At 46.6% G+C, this 26,238-nt stretch overlaps 1 protein-coding gene across 9 annotated transcripts in view; it reads right to left on the bottom strand.

Annotated features, from left to right (window-relative positions):
- The window catches only part of USP32 (ubiquitin specific peptidase 32), a 228,881-nt gene that overhangs the window by 128,979 nt on the left and 73,664 nt on the right, over window positions 1-26,238 (bottom strand). For all 9 annotated transcript variants that reach the window (XM_081945370.1, XM_081945367.1, XM_081945371.1 and 6 more), the window contains exons 3-4: window positions 9,892-9,997; window positions 6,749-6,867 (exon numbers count right to left, since the gene is read on the bottom strand). In XM_081945370.1, the coding sequence (XP_081801496.1) occupies window positions 6,749-6,867; window positions 9,892-9,997 (225 nt within the window). The remainder of the gene's footprint in view (window positions 1-6,748; window positions 6,868-9,891; window positions 9,998-26,238) is intronic.

Genomic DNA, 26,238 nt, shown 5'->3' on the forward strand with positions numbered 1-26,238 from the left:
CATGGGGTCAGAGCTGGCTTCTCTTGGGAAACTGCTGACATGAAGCTCCTAATAAATAACTGCATTTCTTTTGAAGCTTGGCTCGAGGCTCATGATTTAATTAGGGCATCAGTCAGAACACTGACATTAGCGACCACTCAAAGTTACAACAGCACTGAAAAAAATGACAATTTTTTCACACTTATGACCATCCCCAGGGACACGTGATTTACATTAGGAGAATGCTTGATAACTGATTCACATTTATGACGGTTGCAGCGCCCCAGGGTCATGCGATTCCTCTTTTCTGACCTCCTGACAAGCAAAGTCAATGGGGAAGCCAGATTCACTTAACAACCATGTGACTAATTTAAGAACGGCAGTGATTCACTTAACAAACGTGGCAAGAAAGTCATAAAATGGGGCAAAACTCACTTCTCACTTAGCAACATAAATTTTGGGCTCAGTTGCGGTCGTAAAATGAGGACTACCTGCACTCCAAGGTGTCCAATCTTGGCAACTTTAAGACCTGTGTACTTCAGCTCAAGGGACACGGTGACTCAGTGGCTAAGGTGCTGAGCTTGTCGATCAGAAAGGTTGGCAGTTCGATGGTTCGAATCCCTAGTATCGCGGAATAGAGTGAGCTCCCGTTACTTGTCCCAGCTTCTGCCAACCTAGCAGTTCGAAAGTACATAAAAAATGCAAGTAGAAAAAATAGGGACCACCTTTGGTGGGAAGGGAACAGCGTTCCATGTGCCTTTGGTGTTTAATCATGCCGGCCACATAACCACGGAGACATCTTCGGACAGCGCTGGCTCTTTGGCTTAGAAATGGAGATGAGCAACGCCCCCTAGAGTCGGGAAAGGACTAGCACATATGTGCGAGGGGAACCTTTACCTTTTAATCTTTACTACTTACATAACTATCCTCCTAGCAGGAAGAAAGTCACAAGCAGCCCATCAGAGACGGTTATCTGTTTCGCCCACACACAGAGGAGGAAAGGGGGGAAATCTACCATCACAAATGGCCTGATTTGACACTGGAAAAGCAGCCATCTTGGGCGACACAGAGAGAGGGGACACACAATGGATCCTTTACATAAGCATACATAGCGGACAGAACTGCCAAGTTTACAGCTAAGGCAGATGATCTGCGAATCGGTTATACCAAACAGATTGGGGGTGTGCGATGTATTTACTCAGATGCTGATTTATTTATTTTTTTGTACATTGTGCATATTTTATTACTAAATTTTCCTGTTATCTATTTCACCCTGGACTTACCGTATAAAACGCACCGGAGTATAAGACGCACCAAGATTTTGAAGAGGCAAATTTTAAAAAAAGTTTGTGCATGCTGCAGACCTCCCCAAAATAGCCCATTTTTCGTGAAAATGGGCCCGTTTTTTTTTTTTCAAAAAAGGGGGCATTAATAGCCTTTGGGCGGCTTATAGAGTGCTCCTGGGGGTTGGGAGGGCAAAACGAGCAAACAATGGCCTGTTTTTCGTAATCTTTGCCCTCCCCAACCCGCAGGAGCACTCAGGAAGCCGCCTAAAGGCGATGCACATCCATTTTTGCGAAGGGGACGGGGTTTCGGGAGGCCAAAAATGCTGTATTCAGTGTATAAGACGCACCCAGATTTTCACCCTCTTTTTTGAGGGAAAATGGTGCGTCTTACACTCCGAAAAACATAGTACATCCTGTACAAATGAAGGTGAATTTACGTGTCCCAGGATTTTTTGAGGGATCCTTGATACTCCCTGAGCTTGCTTGTTTTCTTGCAGATGTTTTATTAATCAAACATCATCAGTGCCGGTAAATACTTACTAGCACTGATGATGTTACCTAGTTGGGTAATGAAATGTCTACAAGCAAACAAGTAAGCGCAGAGAGCACCAAGGACTTCCACAATCCTTCCTGCTCCTCCTCCTGTCTTCAATCCTCGCTCACTTCTAGCACTGATGATGTTACAAAGTGGGGTAATGAAACGTCTGCAAGAAAACAAGCAAGCTCAGGGAGCGCCAAGGACTCCTTGTTTCAAAAAGGAACTACGAATATTCTCTTTTATTGGCAGTTTTTTAAAAAAGCATAATTTACCAAGCAATTTTAGGTTGTTTTTCAGGCCGTTTTCAGGCCATTTTCTGGGCCATTTTCAGGTAGTTTTTTGGGCTGCTTTCGGCCCAGAATTAGCCCCAAAACCAACCTGGTTTTTGGCCATTTTCATTTGTTTTAAATCAAAACCACTGAAGAAAGGACTAACCTGCTCAACAACAGCATGTCATCTAACGTCCTGACTGAATCTTTCCTGAGAGGGCTGTGAGGGAAGAGTGCGTGTTCCCGATCAACGTTCAACCCACATCCCATCAAATTAGATTGACAATACAAGGGGAGCGACTGACGGGCTTTGCAGAATTTCAATCCTCAGGTCTGCCGTTTTAACCGCTCTCTCTCTCCTGATGCTTTTCACAGACAGAATGTTAATGAGCCCCAAGCTAAGAGGGTGTGCAAAGGATGCCCTCAAAGCCAACAACTTTGCACCTCCGGATTTATTTATTAAATGTGATTGCTGTCCTTTCCCCCCAGCCCCTGCCGTGACGCCCTCCCTCCCCTTGGGACAACCATGATCTGGATGATTGAGAATCTCTACAGACTGGAGAAGACGCCTGCATTGAGTCCCTTGGACTGCAAGGCCATCCAACCGGTCAGTCCTAGAGGAGATCCACCCTGACTGCTCTTTGGAAGGCCAGATCCTGAAGAGGAAACTCAAATACTTTGGCCACCTGAGGAGAAGGAATTAAGACTCCCTGGAGAAGAGCCTCATGCTGGGAATGATGGAGGGCAAAAGAAGAAGAATGGGGCGACAGAGAAGGAGGTGGCTAGATGGAGTCACCGAAGCAGCAGGCGTGAGCTTGAACGGACTCCAGAGGATAGTAGAGGACAGGAAGGCCTGGAGGAACGTTGTCCATGGGGTTGCGATGGGTCGGACACAACTTTGCGCCTAACAACAACAACAACAGACTTTTAACTATACAATTTGGGATGAGCACCCTTTGAATGGCGTGGGAGTAGGAATGGATGTCCAGAGGAGAAATTGCAGACTGCAGGAACCATTAGCACTACTCAGGTGAGCCTGAGGACACAGAGAAACCTCCAAGTGCTTCAAGAACCCTCTAAAATAATGCAAATGACCAGCTGTCTGCAAGGAGTATAAATCCTTCCGTTCCCCACCATCCACTCAGAGCTGAAGAAGCTTCAAGTGGCCTCAATGACTCTCTAAAAATGATGCAAATGACCAGCTGTCTGCAAGGAATATAAATCCTTCCGTTCCCCACCATCCAGTCAGAGCTGAAGAAGCTTCAAGTGGCCTCAATGACTCTCTAAAAATGATGCAAATGACCAGCTGTCTGCAAGGAATATAAATCCTTCCGTTCCCCACCATCCAGTCAGAGCTGAAGAAGCTTCAAGTGGCCTCAATGACTCTCTAAAAATGATGCAAATGACCAGCTGTCTGCAAGGAGTATAAATCTTTCCTTTTCCCCGCCATCCAGTCAGAGCTGAAGAAGCTTCTTGGATGAGAAGTGAAACGTCTTCAAAAGAAGAAAAACAAGAAAGTCCAGTTGCCTCCTGAAAAAGCACCATTGGGACAGCCATGACCTGGATGACTGCGAATCTCTACAGACCCCCCCCCCCATACACACCTAGTGAGTTTCCCAGAAATAATTCCAGTGCAGTAAAATCACAGGCCACAGTTACCCAACCTCTCCAGCTATGAAGGGAGATTCCGTGTGAGCAGCAGAGAAGCATGGTGCATGTACCTCCATTTCTGCAAACCCAGTTCTGAACGGCACTGCAGCCGTTCAGAAGTTGAGGACCCCTGTGGCAGACCACCGAACATTCAGAATGGACAATTAAAAATATATAATAAGATCAAAAATGAAGCTATAAAGGTGGCAGCCAGCGGAAGGCAGACGTGCAAGATGGCTTCGCACTTCACCCGGGCGGCATAGTGGTTAGAGTGCAATATTGCAGGCAAAGTCTGCCCATTGTCTGAAGTTCGATCCTGACAGGCGCCAAAGTTGACTCAGCTTTCTATCTTTCCGAGGTCGGTAAAATGAAGACACAGATACACAGATTGTTGTGGGCAATATGTATATACTTTGTAAATAGTGCAGTGTGCTGTAAAGCACTGAGCAACATAAACTTTGGACTCAATTGCGGTCGTAAGTCGAGGACTACCTGTACAGGAGAAGAAATGAATCTATACAGGTAGTCCTCAATTTACAGCCACATTTGGGACCAAAATTTCTGTTGCTGAGCAAGAAGGTGGCTAACTGAACAACTACAACGGTTCACTTAACAACTGTGGCAAGAAAGATCATTACATTTCTTGCCACGTGTCAGCCGAATCTCTAGCATGAGCTTGCTGCATGCTTGCTATCGGATGCCATAGTAACGGGGAGGGGGGGCATGGTATTTGGGTTGGGGAAGTGAGCTGGTGAAGTGAAGTCCCATGTGAACTGAAAGGGAGGTTTGCTCTCAAGAATTATTGCGCTGCTGAGTGGAGTTGTTTACACCCTGTCAAGGCCAACCATCCTGAGACTCCAGATGCAAGAAATACCTGCAGAGGAGCTTTCTCATAACATCATACTAGACATTGATTGAACTCTTAGTGCTGGACCCTGGGGGGAGGGATTTGGGGAAACTTTCAATCTGTAACTTTCGCGGCTTTTGAATCCGATCTTGCCTTGCTTTCGCTGCTATCATTTCCAACTCAGTAAAAGTATCTCTTCTCTATCTCAATGGAGTGGGGGGTTTCTTTCTTGCATTTTGAGCGGAGGCAGGCCTGACACCACGGTTGTTAGGTGAATCACTGCAGTTGTAAAGTTAATTACACAGTTGTTAAGTGAATCCAGCTTCTCCATTGACTTTGCTGGTCAGAAGGTCGCAAAGATTGATCACATGAACCTGGGACCCCCACTGTCATAAGTACATGCCAGTTGCCAAGCATTTGAAAATTGATCATGTGACCACAGGGATGCTACAACAGATGTAAGGGTAAAAAACAATCATAAGTCTTTTTTTTAATACTGCCAGGGTAAATTTCAATGGTTGCTAAATGAATTGCTGTAAATTGAGGACTACCTGTATCCCATAACTGTTTGCAGAAAAATACAATCTGGGTCTTCCTTTTGGGGTGGAGTTTTGAAATTACAGGGGTTCCCTGTGAAATTACAGTGAGTAAAAATTGGGGGCTCAATTGTGAGTGTTTGGTGAGGACTACCTCTATAATTTCTCCTTTACTTCCTGCCACTTTTTTATGACTTATAAAAACTTATAAAACTAGATAAATCCCCAACCTCCTAGCCAGAAGTGGTATTCAGCTGGTTCTAACCAGTTCTGGTCAACCGGTAGCAGATATTTTGAATATTCGGAGAACCGGCAAATACCATCTCTGATTGGCCCCGCTCCTATTCTATTCACTGTCTCCCCAGTTCCAGCTGATCGGCTGGGTCTTCTTTTGTTGCCCTGCACAGGAGAACGGAGCTGGAAAGCAGGTTAGTGGAGTGCGGAGGGAATGGGGATTTTGCAGTATCCTTCCCCTGGAGTAGGGAGGGAATGGAGATTTTACAGTATCCTTCCCCTGGAGTAGGGAGGGAATGGAGATTTTGAAGTATCTTTCCCCTGGAGTGGGGTGGGAATGAAGATTTTGCAGTATTCTTCCCCTGGAGTAGGGAGGGAATGGAGATTTTGCAGTATTCTTCCCCTGGAGTGGGGAGGGAATGGGGATTTTGCAGTATTCTTCCCCTGGAGTGGTGTGGGAATGGAGATTTTGCAGTATTCTTCCCCTGGAGTGGGGAGGGAATGGGGATTTTGCAGTATTCTTTCCCTGGAGTGGGGTGGGAATGAAGATTTTGCAGTATTCTTCCCCTGGAGTGGTGTGGGAATGGAGATTTTGCAGTATTCTTCCCCTGGAGTGGGGAGGGAATGAAGATTTTGCAGTATTCTTCCCCTGGAGTGGGGAGGGAATGGGGATTTTGCAGTATTCTTCCCCTGGAGTGGTGTGCGAATGGGGATTTTGCAGTATTCTTCCCCTGGAGTGGGGAGGGAATGGGGATTTTGCAGTATTCTTCCCCTGGAGTGGTGTGGGAATGAAGATTTTGCAGTATTCTTCCCCTGAAGTGGGGTGGGAATGGGGATTTTGCAGTATTCTTCCCCTGGAGTGGGGTGGGAATGAAGATTTTGTACTATCCTTCCCTGCCATGCCCACCAAGCCATGCCACTCTCACAGAACCAGTAGTAAAAAAAAATTAATCCCACCACTGCTCCTAGCCCTTTCCCTCTTATCATTGCTACTTCAAACCCTTATGCCACACATTTAACCTCTTAAATACAAGGAGCATTAAACCAAACTCTGCTATATCAAAGGCTTACTCTACAATACATGAAGCACAACCAAAGTAAATGTTTATTTAAAAATGGAACAAGGGATGCCTTGGCCAGATGACAGCAGAGCCTGTTCCAGTTGGACAGTCTCTCAAGCTATTGCCAACTGATTTTCAGGAGCAGTTATTTAAAGTGAGTATGTGATATGCATTAATACAGTGATATGATTTAATACATTACATTTAAATAATAATAATAATGCAGCAGTATTACCAAAATCAGCATCATTAAAAGAGGATTGATATCAAGGCAGAATAACGATACTACTGAAAAGAAGAAAAATGAATTGAATGTTAAATAGAAAGTGGCTAATTGTCAGGCATTACCTCCAAGAAGCATTTTTTTAGACATTCAGGGACTTTTCCATCAACTATGAGAAGCATCCTCTCCATCTCTTCACGGGCGACATGGCTCCCAGATTCATTGGAAAACAGGCTAAAAATATCTGAGAGAGAAGACAAAATCATGTACACAGGGCAAAGTAAGTATTTCTGTGAAAGTCAGAAATTGTGATAGAGCTGATGACATCCATTATTTCATATCATTTTAGAAACAGAAATAGTTACACTTAAAAGTGTGGTGGCCCGCCAGCACAGCTGGCAGCAGATTCAGACAGTGAGGAGTCAGGGGAGGAACCTGGGCCAGTCCTGGAGTCTGGGGAAGGTTCTGATGAGGGCTCTGTGTCGGAAGCAGAGAGGGGGCCAGGACCGTATGCCAGTTATCAGCTGCCTTCAGAATCGGAGATCAGTGGGGCAGAAGAACAGCTGGAGCCTGTTCCCAGTGTGCGCATGTGAGTTGCCAGATGAAGGGAAAAGCTAAAGAACAGGGGTCCACTTGGGAGTAAGGCCACAGGTGGATGGTGAATGGCCCTTCCCACAGGGGATAAAAGAGGAGCGAAAGGGGAGTAGCATTTGCAGGAGACAATGAGTTCATTCCTGCATTCTTGCCAAGTATTGCGGCATCTGAAAGATATCGGCCTGGCCACTCTCCAAGCCCGATAAAGGTTAGTAATTATGAACTATCTTGAAAGACTTTGGTCGGGACTTTGCTGGAGAGGAATTCACATTAAATAAAATAAAAGGGGTTTATTGGGAGAAGGACTCGGCTTTGTGCTGCTGGGGAAGCCTAGGTCTGAATTTTTTTTTTACAAAAAATCTACACAGTTGTTCTTAAAGTCATCTGATATTTCCATTGCAAAGCCCATGGCATTTTATGCAAAAAAAGTATTACAAACAATGTCTAGATCAGTGTTTCCTAACCTTGGCAGCTTATAAAGGTGGGTGGACCTCAACTCCCAGAATTCCCCAGCCAGCAGGAGGACTGGCAGTCGTCCTGCTTAGTCAATAGGAAAGGAAGACCCCCAAAGTCATGGCAGTTGAAAGCATGTTTTACTTAGGCCAAGTGGTTACAATGGATTTCACGTAGCTAGCATTTCATGGCCAAACCAAACAATTAACTTTGCCCCTTGGGATCCGTCTCCCTACGGTTATTGGTGAGTGACTAATCGTATTCAAAGTAATTGTTTTGGTAACAGTCCCCAGCTACGAGGGGCTTGGAGGTGCTGCATTCCATTGGATCTCTGCTCTCATGAGATGGTATGCAGGCTTTTGGATTCCTTTAACCGCCTACCCCACAGCTCCCTCCCCTCCCCCCCAGGGGTGGGTTCCTGCCAGTTCCAACCTCTTCTATAGAAGAGGTTCCACAAATCTACAGTGCCATTTAGAACCGGTTCCAGCTCCCTCCCCCACCCGTCCGCACATCATCAAGATGAAGAGCGAGAGGAGGAATTCTGGGAGTTGATGTCCACAAGTCTTAAAGCTGTCAAGTTTGAACACCCTTGGGGGTTTTTTTCTAAAGGGTTAGGGGTGCAAGGTTCTTGTGACTTGACAGCTTTAAGACTTGCCCACTTCAATGCCAGAGTTCCTGAGCCAACATGACTGGAGGAGGAATTCTGGGAGTTGAAGTCCACAAGTCTTAAAGCTGTCAAGTTTGAACACCCCTGGGTTTTTTTTTCTAAAGGGCTAGGGGTGCAAAGGTCTTGTAACTTGACAGCTTTAATACCTACGTGCTTCCAATGCCAGAGTTCCTGAGCCAACATTTTGGTTGCTAAGCAAGAGCGTTGTTAAGTGAGTTTCACCACATTTTATAAGCTGGCCACGCCCACCCAGTCACATGGCTGGCAAGCCACTCCTACCCAGTCATATGGCCGGCAAGCTACTCCCACAAAGCAGGCCACACCTACAGAAGAGGTTTTAAAAAATGTTGAAACCCACCACTGCCTTCCCCCCCCCTACTTCATCCCACCCCACGGCTCCGTCTCCTCCCCACACTTACTAGCCTGGCATGTAGCTAAGTGGGGCCAGTGCAGTGGGATGGCACGTCTGACATGGACTCACTTTGGTGTCAGAAGTCTACACTGGTGAGGATTTTCAACCAGGCTCTTAACTGACATTAGAGAGAGCAGAGCAGAATAGAACTGGGATGGTGAACCTGTGGCATGCAGAGTTCTCTCTTGTGGGCACGTGTGCCGTAGCCAGCTGGTCTTTCAATTTCCAGGCTCTGGCACACATTCCTGTTTCAGTACTCGGTGCCGAAAAGATTCGCTGTCACTGGGATAGAATAGCAGAGTTGGAAGGGACCTTGGAGGTCTTCTAGTCCAACCCCCTGCTCAAGCAGGAAACCATGTATCATTTCAGGCAAATTGAGCTACACAATTATGAAAGCTCCAGCTGAGCTGGGGCATGCACCCATCTCCCCAGGCCTTCTCTCTCTTCCAAATGTGACTGGCACTTATCCGAAAGGTGCTTTTTCCAAAAGTTGACTGGACTTTCTTGAGGCTTTTTTCCCCTCCCCTTTGAAAACATTTCCCTTCTCATCCAAAAAAGCTGCTTCGGTTCTTCTTCCTTTTTCAGTTCTTCTTCAGTTCAGAACTGAGGAAGCTTCTTACAATACAATAAAATACAATAGCAGAGTTGGAAGGGACCTTGGAGGTCTTCTAGTCCAACCCCTGCCTAGGCAGGAAACCCTATACCCTTTCAGACAGATGGCTATCCAACATCTTCTTAAAGACTTCCAGTGTTGGGGCATTCACAACTTCTGGAGGCAACGTCTGTTCCACTGATTAATTGTTCTAACTGTCAGGAAGTTTCTCCTCAGTTCTAAGTTGCTTCTTTCCTTGATTAGTTTCCACCCATTGCTTCTTGTTCTGCCCTCAGGTGCCTTGGAGAATAGCTTGACTCCCTCTTCTTTGTGGCAACCCCTGAGATATTGGAAGACTGCTATCATGTCTCCCCTAGTCCTTCTTTCTATTAAACTAAACATATCCAGTTCCTGCAACCGTTCTTCATATGTTCTTGGGTGAGAAGGGAAATGTTTTCGAAGAAAAAAAGCAAGAAGGTCCAGTTGCCTTTTGGAAAAAAGCCCACCATGGGACAACCGTGACCTGGTTGAGCAATGCCGTGATACTTACATTTGGCTTTCTCTTCATCCCGGCCCCTCGTCAGCAGGACTAAGCCCACGATCAGGTTATTGAAATGCAGACCTTTCGAGGAGCCACCAAAAGAACAGTATATGACCTGAAAGAAAAATAGGAGAAAAATGTCAATCTGGGCGATCAGAAGAGGAAATTCTCTGGGTCCTCCTGCATGACCCAACTCTGCATTAAAAAACAAAGCAGAGAGAGGTCATTCTGCCAAATCTATCGTTTACGGGTTTTAAACGGGGGGCTGCAAATCAAGATGACCCCATTTCAAACCCAGCCTCTGTCGTGAACTCACCAGGTGGGCTTCCCCTTCGTAATCTGGGAAGAGAATGGGGCCAGCCCGCTTTATAAGGTGCTGAGCTCATAACCTCATAAGAGCATGTGAAGCATTTCGCATGTTTGAAAGCACTAGGCCAGCGTTAACTTTGATGAGTGGTTGGCCCCAAAGCAGTGGCCTCTAGTGCTCAGGAAGGTACTGTCCACTTCGAAACGCATCTAGGCTGCCACAGCCATCTTCTCATTTCTCACTTTGCCACACGGGGTGTGTGTGTGTGTGTGTGTGTGTGTGTGTGTGTGTGTGTGTGTAGAGGAGGGGTGTGAAACTCAAGGCCTGTGGGCCAAATGCGACTCACAGGATGCTTAGATGTGGCCTGCGGGGCCACCGTGTAAACAGCGAAGGACCAGCCCGCGTTGCCTCTGCCAGCGAAAACGGAGCACAAGTTTCGTTTTTTATGGCAGAGGGCTGCAGGAGGCTGCCGCAGCCGAAAACGGATCCCCGACAAGTGATTTGACACTCAGTCTGGCCACGCCCATCCTGCTCCCCCCCCCACCCTCCAGGTCAAGCACAACCCTGATGGGGTCCTCGAATGAAATCGAGTTTGACACCCCTGGTATCGAGGCTTGGAATGTCAGACCAGACAATAATAACAGATCATGGGACTGCGGGAACCAAGGTCATCTCAAGAGGTGCTGGTCGGAGACTAGAAGGAATTGCCGGGATGATGCCAGAACTCCTGATTGGACAATGTGACAAGGAGGAGCTAAGGAACAGAGTCGACTTGGGAGTAAAGATACAAGGGGAACTGGCTGGGGAATTCTGGGAGTTGAAGTCCGCCAGGCTTAAAGTTGCCGAGGTTGGAGACCCCTGCTTTAGCAACTGTCTTAGTTTCTCGTGTGGCCCCTTGAGAAAATTAACTGTCCTCTCCCGATCCTTCCTTAGTGTCAGGCCTGGAAGCCATCTTTTGCATTGGGCCCTCAGGCCTGCCACATTTAATCCTGTAGGAAAATGGGAGGGGAGAATTATATGGAGATATATAGTCTAAATAACATTCCTTTCTCAGAGAGTCAAGGACGTCTTGCCTTGCACCTGGAGTGGTGTGACTGGGAGACATCTCCAATTGGGACGGTGCTTTGATTGGACCATGTGATGGACATGTGGGTGCTGGGCAGGGGCTTGGACTTTCATTTGGGTGGGGAAAAACCTGGAAGCATTCAGATTCGGGTTTTCCCAGATGTGCCAACAGGACATCTCTAATAAAATGGAACTTTGAGGAAAATCAAGCCTCGGAGTCTTCTTTCATTAGGGGGTGTTACTTGGAACCCTGACATTATTCCGAATCCTCTTTAAAAAAATTCAACCAGCTCCCCTGAAGTCTGGGGTGCTGTCTTGGGTCCTGAGCCCGAAACATCGGCCCGAAACCGGGTGGCGTGAAGATGGAGATGACAACAAGCACAGTACCTGTAGGATCCAATCTGGGTCGCTCACCGGGACCAGAGGTTTAGTCATCCGAGCTTTCGGACTCGTGATGGAGCCTATCCTCACAGAATATCTGCTTTGGGCATTTCTGTGTGTCATATTTATGTGCTTCAGTTGTTGAAGCACAAAGCAGCCACACACAACAGGCGCTATATGAATGGCACATACAGAATAGGCCAGCGATGGCGAACCTTTTGGGCACAGAGTGCCGAAACCGGAATGCACACATGCCGGAGCACTGGAAACCTGAACACAAGCTGGCCGGTGCACTTGCGCATGCCAGCCAGCTGGTCTTCACATTTCCAGTGGGTGCATGCTCACCGGCCATCTTGGCTTCACATGCGCTGGAGCACTGGAAACCCAAAGTATCAGCTGACTGATGCACATGCACGCACTGGCCAGCTGTTCTTCGAGTTTACAGCACTCCGGCATGCATGAAGACCAACTGGCCAGCACGCATAGCACACCGGAAACTGGAAGAGTAGCTGGCGATGGCACATGTGCCCACAGAGAGGGCTCTGTGTGCCACCTCTGACACGCATGCCATAGGCTCGCCATCACTGGAAAAACCCCAAGCACACACTGTGCTACAGAGAACATCCCTAAGGTTGGGCTCCAGCATGACTCCGAAACCTCTGGTCCCGGTGATCGACCCAGATGAGATCCTGCAGCATTATACTGGGGCACATCTATTCGCCTTCACTGTACCTGTCTTGGTCCCCAAAGCCTCTTTCCCTCCTTTATCCTGACCACACATGCGCTGTGTATCATATCACTTATTAGTTCCTGTCCAAGTTCCATTAGGAATCAGCACCCAGGTCAACTTAGGTTAACTCCAAGGTCAACTTCAGACCAATAATCAAGGAAGCCATACCCCAATCAAGAAACTGCCAAGGACACCATCAGTAAAACAGTCCAACCAAAGAATCTCTAACACCGCCCCCCCCCCGCACACACACACAGGCAGGCAAGTCACCAGAATATAAACTGACAGCAAACAACACTCCTTACTAACACTGATGATGTTACCTAGTTGGGTAACGAAATGTCTGCAAGAAAGCGAGCAAGTTCAGAGAATTTTGTCTGAAGTTTTACTACCGGTTCGCAACGCGTGTGCTGTTCTATGTCAATTGTTCTTCACCCATGTGCTTCCCTTGGGGCTTCCCTTGGGACGCATCCGGAGACTGCAGCTAGTTCAGAACGCAGCCGCGCGGGCTATTATGGGACGTACACGTTACTCCCACGTAACACCTCTCCTGCGCGAGCTGCACTGGCTACCTGTGGCCTTTCGGGTGCGTTTCAAGGTATTGATCACCATCTTTAAAGCGCTCCATGGCAGTGGACCTAGTTACCTGCAGGATCGCATCCTACCACACACGTCCCTGCGACCTATTCGCTCACACAGAGAGGGGCTCCTCCTGGTGCCGTCTGCTAGTCAATGCCAGCGGGCGACACCTAGGAGTAGATCCTTCTCTGTGATGGGCCCAACCCTCTGGAATGACCTCCCCCCAGACATTCGAACTACCACCGACCTCCGTTCCTTCCGGCAAAAGTTAAAGACTCACCTGTTTCAATCAGCTGGCCTGGCACTTTCTTAGTTGTACCTCCCAGGGATTTATTTTATTTTAGGGTTGGGGTTTTATTTGTGATGTTTTAAGATTAGTATTATTTATTTCTTAGCACAGTCTATTTCCTCCTCCAATGTATCTTAAATGCAGTTTAAACGTATTTAATTATTGTGAATGTTTTTATTATTGACTGTACACCGCCCCGAGTCCCTTTTTGGGAGAGGGGCGGTCTAAAAATCTAAGAAATAATAATAATAATAATAATAACAATTTACAGTGAACTGTGCATGCGCGGTCACTAAAAACCAAAATGGCAGCGGCCCAGGGATGGTGAGGGAACCGGTTTCGGGGGCATGGCAGGCCTGCGTCCCTGCTGGTTTTGCGACCCAGGCCTGAATGCCACTAGCGGTTCGGCCGAACCGGGAGCAACCCCCCTCTGGTGCTATTGCTATTGAATGAATGAGAGCGCAGGTTAGTTCACTTAATAAACATGTTACTAACGTAACAACTGCAGGGATTTCTTAAAACAATTGTGGCAAAAAAAGGACGTATAATCGCCTCACTTAACCCACTTCTTGTTCAGTAACAGAGATTTCAATCCCAATTGTGGCTGTAAACCTGAATAGATTCATTTCCTCTCCTGTGCAGGTGGTCCTCGACTTACAACCACAACTGAGCCCAAAGGTTATGTTGCTAGGTGAAACATTTGTTAAGTGAGCTTTTGCCCCGTTTTACAACCTTTCTTGCCACAGTTGTTAGGTGAATCGCTGCAGTTGTCAATTTATTAACACGGCTGTTAAGTGAGTCTGGCTTCTCCCATTGACTTTGCTTGTCGGGAGGTCGCCAAAGGGGATCACCTGACCCCAGGACACTGCAACCGTCATAGATAAACAGCTTGCCTCCAGAAGTTGTGAATGCCCCAACACTGGAAGTCTTTAAGAAGATGTTGGATAGCCATTTGTCTGAAGGGGTGTAGGGTTTCCTGCCTAGGCAGGGGGGTGGACTAGAAGACCTTCAAGGTCCCTTCTAACTCTGCTAGTGTATTGTACTGTATTAAATATGAACCAATTGCTAGAATAGAAAGATAGAATAGAACAGAAAAACAGAGTTGGAAGGGACCTTGGAGGTCTTCTAGTCCAACCCCCTGCTTGAGCAGGAAACCCTACACCACTTCAGACAAATGGTTGTCCAACATCTTCTTTAAAAATTCCAGTGTTGGAGAATTCACAATTTCTGGAGACAAGTTGTTCCACTGATAAATTTGTTCTCACTGTCAGGAAATTTCTCCTTAGTTCTGGGTTGCTTCTCTCCTTGATTAGTTTCCACCCATTGCTTCTTGTTCTACCCTCAGGGGCTTTGGAGAATAGCTTGACTCTTAGCTAGATGCCCCTGAGATATTGGAAGACTGCTATCAGTCTCCCCTAGTCCTTCTTTTCATCAAACTAGACACCCAGTTTGTATGCCAAGTGTCTGAATTTTTATCACGTGACCATGGGGATTCTACAAAGGTCGTAACTGTGAAAAATGGTCCTAAGTCACTTTTTTCAGGAATGCTGTAACTTCAAACGGTCACCAAATGAACGGTTGTAAGCTGAGGACTACCTGTATTCAGCCTTCGAGGCTGAACTTCTTCTAAGGAAGCGGCATAACAGATCTTGGCTACCATCTTCAAGTTATCCCTACAATGGTGCTTTTTGAATTGCCAGAATTTCAGATCTGCAAGAGTGCAGCTTGACCCGATTAGCATCTCTGCAGTACCATCAAAGCTTTGACTAATCCTTTTGTGGAGAACTCCTGCTAAGGACCTTAATAGCAAGGCAGCCATGGAGACACCTGGCTGATTTGATTAAGGGGCACTACAATGAACGGAAAACTTGGTCTTTTGAGGTAGGGGATGCTTTCATTACTTTACAAGATGAATGCAATTCAGCTCAGCCTTTTAACAAAGTTGAAAACGCAAAGCACTGGAGAGAGAAGAGATTTAAGCCTGGCTGGGGGTAGGGAAACATCACCCACCGGAGATAACACCGTACAAATTAATCCTCTACGTTTATTTTGGCTCTGGGAACAGCCGTCGGGTTCTAAGGGGTCTGTCAAATTCCCCCCTCCAACCCCTCCGATTTGAAAAAAAGAAAAAATAACCCCTGGCAAAATACCGCTTCAAAACACAGCAATTGTAAACGACGTCTTTCCTTGCCAAATTCAAGTTTCGGGGTGGAAAGAATTTCGCTGGGTGGGAAGAATATTTATTTGAGGATTGTCAGGGATGTTTGCAGGTGTTGTTTGTACGATGCTGCGATTTTTTTTTTTTAAAGCCAGGATTTAGCGGTGAAGGGGGGCTGATTCCCCCCTAGCTGAATTTCACCACAGAAGTAAGACTTCAAAATGAGGCTGAATGGGAGATGCAAGGGAGAGGCCCAATTTGAGAACATCTCAGTTAAAAACCAACAGGAACACAGAGAAAGAGGGAGGGAGAAAGGGAGGGAGAGAAAGAGGGAGGGAGGGGGGAGAGAGAGGGAAGGAGAGAAAGAGGGAGGAGGGAGAGAGAAAGAGAGAGAGAGAGAGACAAACAGACAGAGACAGAGAGGAAAAAGGAACCTTCCTTACAAATGACAACTATACAGGGCTTAAATTCATCCCATTTCCAAGGCTGGTGAGTGTGCAAATGAGACCTGCAGCTATAGAAGAAGAAAAATAGCACTAGCACTTAGACTTATATACCGCTGCACAATGTTTTACAGCCCTCTCTAAGCGATTGAGAGTCAGCATCTAAACCCCCAACAATCTGGGTCCTCATTTTACCAACCTTGGAAGGATGGAAGGCTGAGTTCAGCTGGTGAGATTTGAACTGATGACCGTCGGCAGAATTAGCCTGCAATACTGCATTCTGATCATGTGGCAGCCGTGGCAAGGGGGGCGTTCCACCAGGTTCGCCTGGTGCGCCAATTGCGCCCCCTACTGGACCGGGATGCCCTACGCACAGTCACTCATGCACTGGTGACGTCTCGCCTGGACTATTGTAACGCTCTCTACATGGGGCTTCCCTTGGGACGCGCCCGAAGACTGCAGCTAGTCCAGAACGCAGCCGCGCGGGTAGTCATGGGGAGTACTAGGTACTCCCACGTAACACCTCTCCTGCGCGAGCTGCACTGGCTACCTGTGGTCTTTCGGGTGCGTTTCAAGGTTCTGATCACCATCTTTAAAGCGCTCCATGGCATAGGGCCTAGTTACCTGCGGGATCGCATCCTCCCACATACATCCCTGCGGCCAATCCGCTCTCACAGGGAGGGCCTTCTCCTGGTGCCGTCCACGAGGCAATGCCAACGGGATACATCGAGGAGTAGGGCCTTCTCTGTGATGGGCCCAACCCTCTGGAATGACCTGCCCCCCGATATTAGAATCACTACTGACCTCCGCTCCTTCCGACAGAAACTGAAGACACACCTGTTCCGACTGGCTGGTTTGGCATAATTTTAACGTCTACCTCCTGGCATACACATTCTTACTGGTTTTTAGAGGGATATTGTTTTAAATTTAACTTGATATTTTAAACTTTTGTATTGATTTATTTATTAGCTGTACAGTTTGGCATATTTTACCCTCCTCTTATACATGTATTTATATAGTTATTTCTACGTTTTAATCTGTTGTATTTTAATACGGACTGTACACCGCCCCGAGTCCCTTTCGGGAGAGGGGGCGGTATATAAACGCTAATAATAATATAATAATAATAATTCTAACCACTATGCCCCCACGGCATCGGCCCTCTGGACAGACGAGAGGGTACATGTAGTCCTTGATTTACAATCACAATTGAGCTCAAAATTTAGGTTGCTATGTGAGACGGTGGTTAAGTGGGCTTTGCCCCATCTCACGATCTTTGCCACCGTTGTTACGCAGCTGTTAAGCTAGTAGCACGGTTGTTAAGTGAATCTGGCTTCTCTATTGACTTTGCTTGTCAGAAGGTTGCAAAAGGAGATCACGCAACCTCGGGACACTGTTAACTGTCAAGCATCCGTATTTGGCCATGGGGATGCTGCAATGGTTGTAAGTGTGGAGAACGGTCGTAAAGTCACTTTTTTCAGGGATGGTGTAACTTCGAACAGTCACCAAATGAACTGTTATAAGTCGAGGACTCACCTCTGTTGGGTCTCTACAACACTGTTTCTCAACCTTGGGGACATTAAGATGTTAATGTCCCCATTAACATCTGGGGGAATTCCCCCAATCAGCCATGTTCTACAGCAGGGGTCTCCAACTGGGGCAACTTTAAGACTTGTGGACTTCAACTCCCATCCATACAGGTAGTCCTCATCTTACAACCATTTGTTCAAAGTGATTTATGACTGGTCCTTGCCGTTATGCCATCTCCAGGAGTTAAGATTCTGACCGGCTCAAGGTTGACTCAGCCTTCCATCCTTCCAAGTTCGGTAAAATGAGGACCCAGATTGTTGGGGGCAAGAGGCTGACTCTGTAAGCCGCTTACAGAGGGCTGTAAAAGCACTGTAAAGCGGTATATATGTCTAAGTGCAATTAATCTTCCAAAGCATCAGAGGGCAGGACAAGAAGCAATGGATGGAAACTAATCGAGGAGAGAAACAACCTGGAATTAAGGAGAAGCTTCCTAACAGTAAGGACAATTAACCAGTGGAACAGTTTGCCACCAGAAGTTGTGGATGCTTTATCACTGGAGGTTTTAAGAAGAGCCTTATCTAAAATGGTATAGGACAGTGATGGCGAAACTTTTTGTCACTAAGTGCCCAAACTGGGATTTTTGTGCATGCGCGCTGGAGCCTCAGAAACTCTAAAACCAGCTAGCCGGTGCGCATACGTGCCAGAAACCAGAAGAATAGTTGGCGGCGGCACGCATGCCCACAGGGAGGGCTGGGTGTGCCACCTCCGGCACACGTGCCATAGGTTATCCATCACAGATATAGGATCTCCTGCTTGAGCAGGGGGCTGGACTAGAAGACCTCCATGGTCCCTTCCAGCTCTATTCTGATTCTATTATATCTGTCCTTCTCTGCATCCTTGGTTCAAGTAGAAAAACGTTCTTCCTGCTGGGAAGTTCTTCCTAATGTCCAATGCTAATCCTCTTTCCTGTGATTTAACACCAATTTCCTGCACTCTGGAATGATCCCAACCAGGTGTTGACCTTTCCAAACAGATGTTGATCTTTCCCAGAGATACCTTCCTCTGCCTTCCCTGTGGACCACTTACATTTTCCAAAGAAGGTGTGGGTGGAGATATATATCGAATCTCAGAGTGTCAATTCGACTGCTTTTCCAAGCTACTCTTGGGAGAACAGAAAGCGCTTCAGAAAACGCTAAGCCTTGAAGCCGTTTATGGAATTTCTGGGAATTAAATATAACAATGGACTCTTAACAAGGGTTTTGAAGTTTAATTAATTTCTCCCTTCGACCTGCACAAAGACCCCGAAGGGGAAGACTCTCTGCAGCAAACACAAACGTTCATTGCTCGTATTCGGCCTAGGGGCCGTAGTTTGAGGACCCCTGATTTAGTGCAATATTAAAAATGCAGGCAAAAGGTTTAAAATTAATTTGGGAATCAGATTGGGGAGAAATAAAAGATAATGATTGGAAAAATATTTGGAATAGAAGAGTATATAAGAATATGTCAGTTAGAGTTAAGGAAAATGGATATAAAGTGATATGGAGATGGTACCTAACACCACGTAAATTAAATCAAATAGATGGCAAATATACAAATATTTGTTGGATGTGCAAGAAAGAGGTTGGAACACATAAACATATGTGGTGGGATTGTGATAGTGCACAAAAAATATGGGACGTGGTGTTTGTAGAAATTAAGAGCACTGTTGAATATAAATCTAGAGATGTCACCAAGGATTGCATTATAGTTGCTGATGGAAAAATGGGCTATAAATGAAACAAAAAAGCAACTGATTGTAAATTTGATAATGGCAGCTAGATTAGTGATGGCTAAATATTGGGGATGAAATTGGGATAACCAAAGAAGTGAGTGGTTTAATGAAATTTGGAGTATGGCAACAAATGAGAAATTAACAACAGCAATTAAACTTAAAAAGGGATGATTAAAGCAAAACAATTATTATGAAATTGGGGGAGGGATTTTATGAAAACAGCGTTGGTGGAAGGCAAAGGGAATAAATCTACTCAAGAATATATGTCACTTTGGAGGGTATAAGGACACAATTGGAATATATTGTATATCTAAGTAATATAAGGTGGGAGGAGGTCTCCAGGGAACAGAGGATGCACTGTAATATGTTTTCTTTCCTTTTCCTTTTATCTTTCTTTTTTTTGTATTCAGTTGTATATCTACTTTGTTTTATTTGTGTTTTGAAAAAATAAATTTTTTAAAAAATGCAAATAATTTTTCTGTGGACCACCAAAATTTTCTCGTGGATCACCAGTTGGTGAAGACTGCTCTATGGGTCAAGAGTAGAAGGATATCTTAAAATTGCAGCATCTCCATGTCGTTAGGAATCTGATGGAGAGAATGCAAACCAAAAACCCCTAAAGCAGCATGGTTTTCCCTGCCTTCAAAGCCAGATAACCCCGGTGGCCCTTGAAGTGTGTGCTTTGTCTGCTGTAATGCATAGGTTGCATTATTTTCTTGGATCAACCACTAAATCACTGTTTCGGGTTTTCTGCTCTCCTGGTATCAACAATAATGACTTTTTAAGCCACCGTAGACGGATCGATACCAAATGGATGTCCCAAACAGGAGGATTGAGATGAAACGAGAAGGCGAGAGTGTCTTGCATTTTTCACACCCTGGCAGCTGTGGAGCTCAGAGCTCCAAACCCCAAGCTCTTCAATCTACAGCTCAGCCTCTCCGCAAGGTTTATCGTCAAGAAATCGTATCATCCCATTTTTCTCCATGTCACAGTGCCTAAGAGCTGGGATTCGGCTACAGGCAGTCCTCACGTTGCAACTGTTCGTTTTAGTGACTGTTCAAAGTTACAACAGCACTGAAAAGGGGGGCTTTTAATGCTTTCTTCACGCTTACAACCTGCAGTAGGATTCACTTAGCTTTACCACCGGTTCACAACTGCGAGCGTGTGCACTCGTATCGCATGGACGCCTTCCTGCATGCGTGCGGCCTTCTGCGCATGTGCTTTGATTGCTTGCCCCGGGTCCACACGGCATCGAAAAAAATGCTACATAGGACGTTTGGGAGCCGGGGCGGGTGGGGAGGCCTACCCATAGTTCGGCGCTACACTGCTATCATGTCTCCCCTAGTCCTTTTCATTAAACTATACATCCCCAGTTCCTGCAACCGTTCCTCATATGTTTTAGTCTCCAGTCCCCTAATCCTCTTTGTTGCTCTTCTCTGCACTCTTTCTAGAGCAGTGGTTCTCAACCTGTCCGTCGGGACCCCTTTGGGGGTCAAATGACCCTTTCACAGGGGTCGCCTAAGACCATCAGAAAACACATATTTTCGATGGGCTTAGGAACCGAGACACCAATTTTATGGTTGGGGGTCACCACAACATGAGAAACTATTAAAGGGTCGCGGCATTGGGAAGGTTGAGAACCACTGTTCTAGAATCTCCACATCTTTTCTACATCGTGGTGACCAAAACTGAATGCCGTATTCCAAGTGTGGCCTTACCAAGGCCTTATAAAGTGGTATTAACACTTCATGTGATCTTGATTCTATCCCTCTGTTGATGCAGCCTAGAACTGTGTTGGCTTTTTTGGCAGCTGCTGCCCACGGCTGGCTCCTATTTAAATGGTTGTCCACTAGGACTCCAAGATCCCTCTCACAGTTACTACTGTTGAGCAAGGTGCCACCTATACTGTACCTGTGCATATCCCGTTTTTGTTTTTTGTTTTTATAAACAACTCAAGGCAGGAGACATATTTCTTCCTCTTCCTATTTTCCCTGCAGCAAAAACCCTGTGAGGTGAGTTGGACTAAGGTGGCTTTCATGCTTGAAGTGGGACTAGAACTCCCACTCTCCCAGTTTCCAGCCTGGTGCGTTAATTGCTAAATTGCCTCTCGGATGGAAGCGATTCTTTATATTAAAGACAGTTTAACTCCTGCTGCAAAGACCCCGATTTTATCTTACACTTAGACACATTGATTTATGATCATTAGCTTCAGAGTTAAAAACCCAGCTAATCCTCAGACATACAACTTGTAAAATATTGTATTTATTTCTCGTAGCTTGAGGAACAATGGGTATGGCTGCATGAGGACCATGAAAATAAAAACATTTTTTCCAACGCTTTCAGCCAATATCTGTTTTGTTTTTTTTCCAAAACCCATCTCCAAATCATGAGGTCTGCAAACTTAATTGGGCCTATAACTGTTGAACACCTGTGCCATTAACAGGACTTATGTGCAACTGATTATACACCCTCCTGCGCAAACCCCCGATTTGTACGTTACACTCATATGAGGGTTCCCACTTCAAATCTTTACCGCTGGACGTTTGCACAATAGCATCTGCAAGAAATGCTGGGACATTAATCAATAACGGCTTTCACAGTAACAGGAGAAAAAAAATCGTTAGTCTATTTTGCCAGAAATAAATAGGCCATACCTAGATCTGAATTCACTCAATGCGGGATGCCTAGATATTTAATCACTCATACCTGAACGATCAATACTTGCATATGTACACATTCCTCACATTCCCCTTTTCCCCACCGAAATAGCTTTCAAAGTTACATAATACAACCTTTTGACTTTTTCTAACACGTTTTTTTAAAAAACATTATCCATTCTGTCACATTTTTCTCCAGGACCCTGAGAGTGAGCAAGTTGCTTTAGATCAGGGGTATCCAACCCTGGCAACTTTAAGACTTCTGGACTTCCAATTCCCAGAATTCCCCAGTCACCCAGCTGGCTTTCATGGCTAAGGTGGAACCTGAACTCATGCTTTCTAACCTGGTGCCTTAACCACTAGGCCAGGAGTCCCCAACTCTGGCAACTTTAAGACTTGTGGACTTCAACTTCCAGAATTCCCTAGCCATGAAGACAACTGACTCACGTTTATGACGGTTGCAGTGCTCTAGGGCCGTGATGGAGAACCTATGGCACGCATGCCATAAGTGGCACACACAGCCGTTGCCCCAGCCCAGCTCTACCACGCATGCCAGCCAGCTGGCCTTCGGGTCTCTGCTGTGTATGCGCGAGGAGGCGCATGCAAGGGGGGAAGCGCTTGCATTGCACTTTGGGGGCTTGCACAGCGCCCCCTGCTCTATTTTGGCTTCCAGGTTGATGCAGGAGGCCTTCCAGGCCCAAAACGGATACGCATGGCCATCCCACGTCCCGATTTGTGCCTGGAAAGCCTCTGCACCAACCTGGAAGGCAAAAATGGACAAGGGGTGGATGGGATGCATGCACAGGGGGGGGAGTGCGGGGGGGTGTCACACGGACATGGACAGGGGGTCATGCGCACATGCGTAGGGTTGCACATATATGCACAGGGGCAGGGGGGGTCACGCTTGCATTGCATTATTATCGGCACACGACGACAAAAAGGTTAGCCATCTGAGTTCTATGGTTATGAGATCCTTTTTTGCAACCTTCTGACAAGCAAAGTCGATGGGGAAGCCACTCACTTAACAACCACGTTACTGATTGAACAACATCGGCGATTCACTTAACAAATGTGACAAGAAAAGTCGTAAAATGGGGCGAAACCAATTTCTCGCTTCTTCACAGCCTAAATTTTGGGCTCAATTGCGGTTGTAAGTTGAGGACTACCTGTGCTCACACTATCGACTTTGGCTTAATTGTCACCCGTTTCCCTTGGGAGAAACTCTAGGCGGCTCGCCAAATTTAAAGGCCAATAAAAGCACGAACAATAAATACACCTTTTAGGAAAAAAGAAGTTACAATTTAAAAGATGGGGGAGGAAAGGAGCAAGATGAGCAGGGGGCGGGGGAGATGGAGTCTTCTCTTAATCCAGGGGTGTCCAAACTTGGGAACTTTAAGACTTGTGGACTTCAACTCCCAGAATTCCCCAGCCAGCTAGCTGAGGAACATCTGACAAATGGCTCCGCGTGCCACCTGTGGCACGAGTGCCATAGGTTCGCCATCACTGGTATAGGGTTTCCTGCCTAGGCAGCGGGTTGGACTAGAAGACCTCCAAGGTCCCTTCCAACTCTGCTATTGTATATTGTATAAGGCAGGGGTGTCCAAACTTGGGAACTTTAAGACTTGTGGACTTCAACTCCCAGAATTCCCCAGCCAGCATGGAACTTCTTGGAACTACTATCTCCAATCTACAACACAGTCCTTTCAACAGTTCCAGGAAGGCTCCACACCCATTTGCAGCACTCAGGTGACCCTGAAGACACAGATAAAACTTCAGGAAGCCTCAACAACTCTCTAAAAAGGATGCAAATGACCAGCTGTCTGCAAGGAGTATAAATCCTTCCATTCCCCGCCAACCAGTCAGAGCTGAAGAAGCTTCTTGGATGAGAAGGGAAACGTCTTCAAAGACAAACCAGAAAGTCCAGTTGCCTCTTCAAAAATAAAGCACCTTTAGGATAGTCACATGGTTCTTAAGTGAACCTGGCATCCCCACTCTGTGCTTGTCAGAAAGTCACAAAAGGGGATCACATGACCCCAGGATACTGCAACCGTCATAAATACATGCCAGTTGCCAAGCATCTGAATTGTGATCCTGTGACCACAGGGATACTGCAACATCGTAAAGGGGGGGAATGGCCATAAGTCACTTTTTTCAATGCCAACTTAACTTTGAACTAAACACATTATTGTAACTCAAGGATTACCTGTAAAGTGATTTGGACTAGGAATCTTTCCTGCACCACAAACGGCAAGTAAATGGATTTGCAATTCGAGATTTCAGGCAGGGGTCGGCTGAATGTTATGGCCGGTTTGGAGAACCTCCAAATCCCACCTCTGGCTGGCCACGCCCATCCCACCCCACCTCTCCCCTCCTAGGAGTCTCCATGCGGGTCATTTTGGATGCGAGCTTAAGTGCAGGGCCCGCACGGAGGCTCGGAGAGGGGGGGAAATGGATTTTCCGGAAACGCCTCTGGAGCCTGGGGGAGGCAGTTTTCCGCCCACCCAGAGGCTCGAGGAAAGCCTCCGGAGCCTGGGAAAGACAAAAACGCCCTCCCATCCCCGCCATGGTGCAGGAGGCTGACTAGGCCACGCCCACCATGGCCACCCCCACCCAGCAACTAGGCAGAGAACCCATTGCTGACATTTTTGAAGCCCACCCCTGATTTCAGGCAAGGGAAGATTTAACAGGGAAAGCGCATGGTTTATGTACTTCTGCTTTCTGCATTAGGAACAGGGGTAGGTTCCGGATTCCTTTACTGCCGGTTTGCTCAGGTGCACGCATGCACAGTAGTGAAAAATTTGCTCTGCGTATGCACAGAAGCAAAAAAACAAAAACAAGATGGCAGCACCCAGAACGCCGCCGATAGCACTGGTGGGTGGCCGAGTTACTACCTACTCAGCCGAATCAGTCCGAACTGGTAGGAACCCACCTCCGATTAGGAACCATGTCTAACTAGGATTGCTAGGGAATACGATCAAGTGCGCCAAGAGCAGAGACTTTTTTTTCAGACCCAGAAGTTAATTTTCCATCAGAAAGGATCAATATTCCCAGAAATATAGACAAAATCTGCTGCATTAATGGATTCCTAATGCAGATGATTATCCTCTAAGGCAGGGGTGTCCAAACTTGAGAACTTTAAGACTTGTGGACTTCAATTCCCAGAATTCCCCAGCCAGCATGGCTGGCTGGGGAATTCTGGGAGTTGAAGTCCACAAGTCTTAAAGTTCTCAAGTTTGGACACCCCTGCTCTAAGGTAATGGTCCCCAACCTTTATAGGCCTGGAAAACTAGCAGCAGCAGGAGAGGGGATGGCTGCTCGTGCAGAACCTAATATAATGAAGATAACGAAAGCTAATGAAGGACGATTGCAGGAACTGGGCATGGCTAGTCTAGTGAAGAGAAGGATCAGGGGAGACAGGATAGCAGTCTTCCAGTATTTGAGGGGCTTTCACAGAGAGGAAGGGGTCAAGCTATTCTACAAACTACCCGAAGGCCAGACAAGGAATAAGGGATGGAAACTGAACAAGGGGGGATTCAACCTGGAAATATGGAGGAATTTTCTGACAGGGAGAGCAATCCACCCATGGATCAGAAGTTGCCTTCGGAGGTTGTGTGAGCTTCATCACTGGAAGCTTTCAAGGAAAGATTAGACCGCCATCTGTCAAAAATGGCGTAGGGCAGTGATGGCTAACCTTTTCCCATCACGTGCCAAAAGAGGCGGGAGGGCAGGGGGAAGTCATGCGCAGGCCCACATGCATAATTCTATGCACACACGCCCAACGTGCAAACCGGAAGTCCGCTCCAGAACTTCCGCTTTGCGCATTGTGTTGTTTTTCGCCCTCCGGAGGCTTCAGTGAATCCTCCGGAGGGCAAAAAAACAGCCAAAAATCAACGCCGAAGTCAGCTGGCCGGAGCTGACAGGGCGCCTCGCGTGCCCTAAAAAAAATGGCTCCATGTGCCACCTGTGGCACGGGTGCCATAGGTTCGCCATCACAGGCATAGGGTCTCCTGCTTGAGCGGGGAGGTTGGACTAGATGACAGCAGTTCACAAAACATTTGGGTCTCAGAACCCCTTAAGGTTCTTAGAAACGATAGAGGGAGGGCCTCAAAAAGATTTGGCTTCTGCAGATTAAATCTACTTGATGTTTTACTGCATTAGAAATAAACCCTGAGGAGCTTTGGAATTATTTATTTATTCATTTAACTTCGTAGACACCCCCCCCCCCCCCCAAAGAAAGGCTCTCAAGGACCCCACGGATTTGCAGATTGTATTGCTGTCCTAAAGGCAAGATTTTTTTTTTTAAAAAAAGTAGTTTTGCCATGAGCACCTGTATCTGATCACTAGAAGAAAGATACTCAAGATTAACATCCCATTTTGCCCCGTAGGCAAACAGCAATTGCGCCAACTCAGAAAACCTAAACTGCCCAAGGAGCTGCTGATACAGTT

The sequence above is a fragment of the Natrix helvetica genome (assembly GCF_964273705.1).
Source record: "Natrix helvetica genome assembly, chromosome: 2".
Taxonomy (NCBI): domain Eukaryota; kingdom Metazoa; phylum Chordata; class Lepidosauria; order Squamata; family Natricidae; genus Natrix; species Natrix helvetica.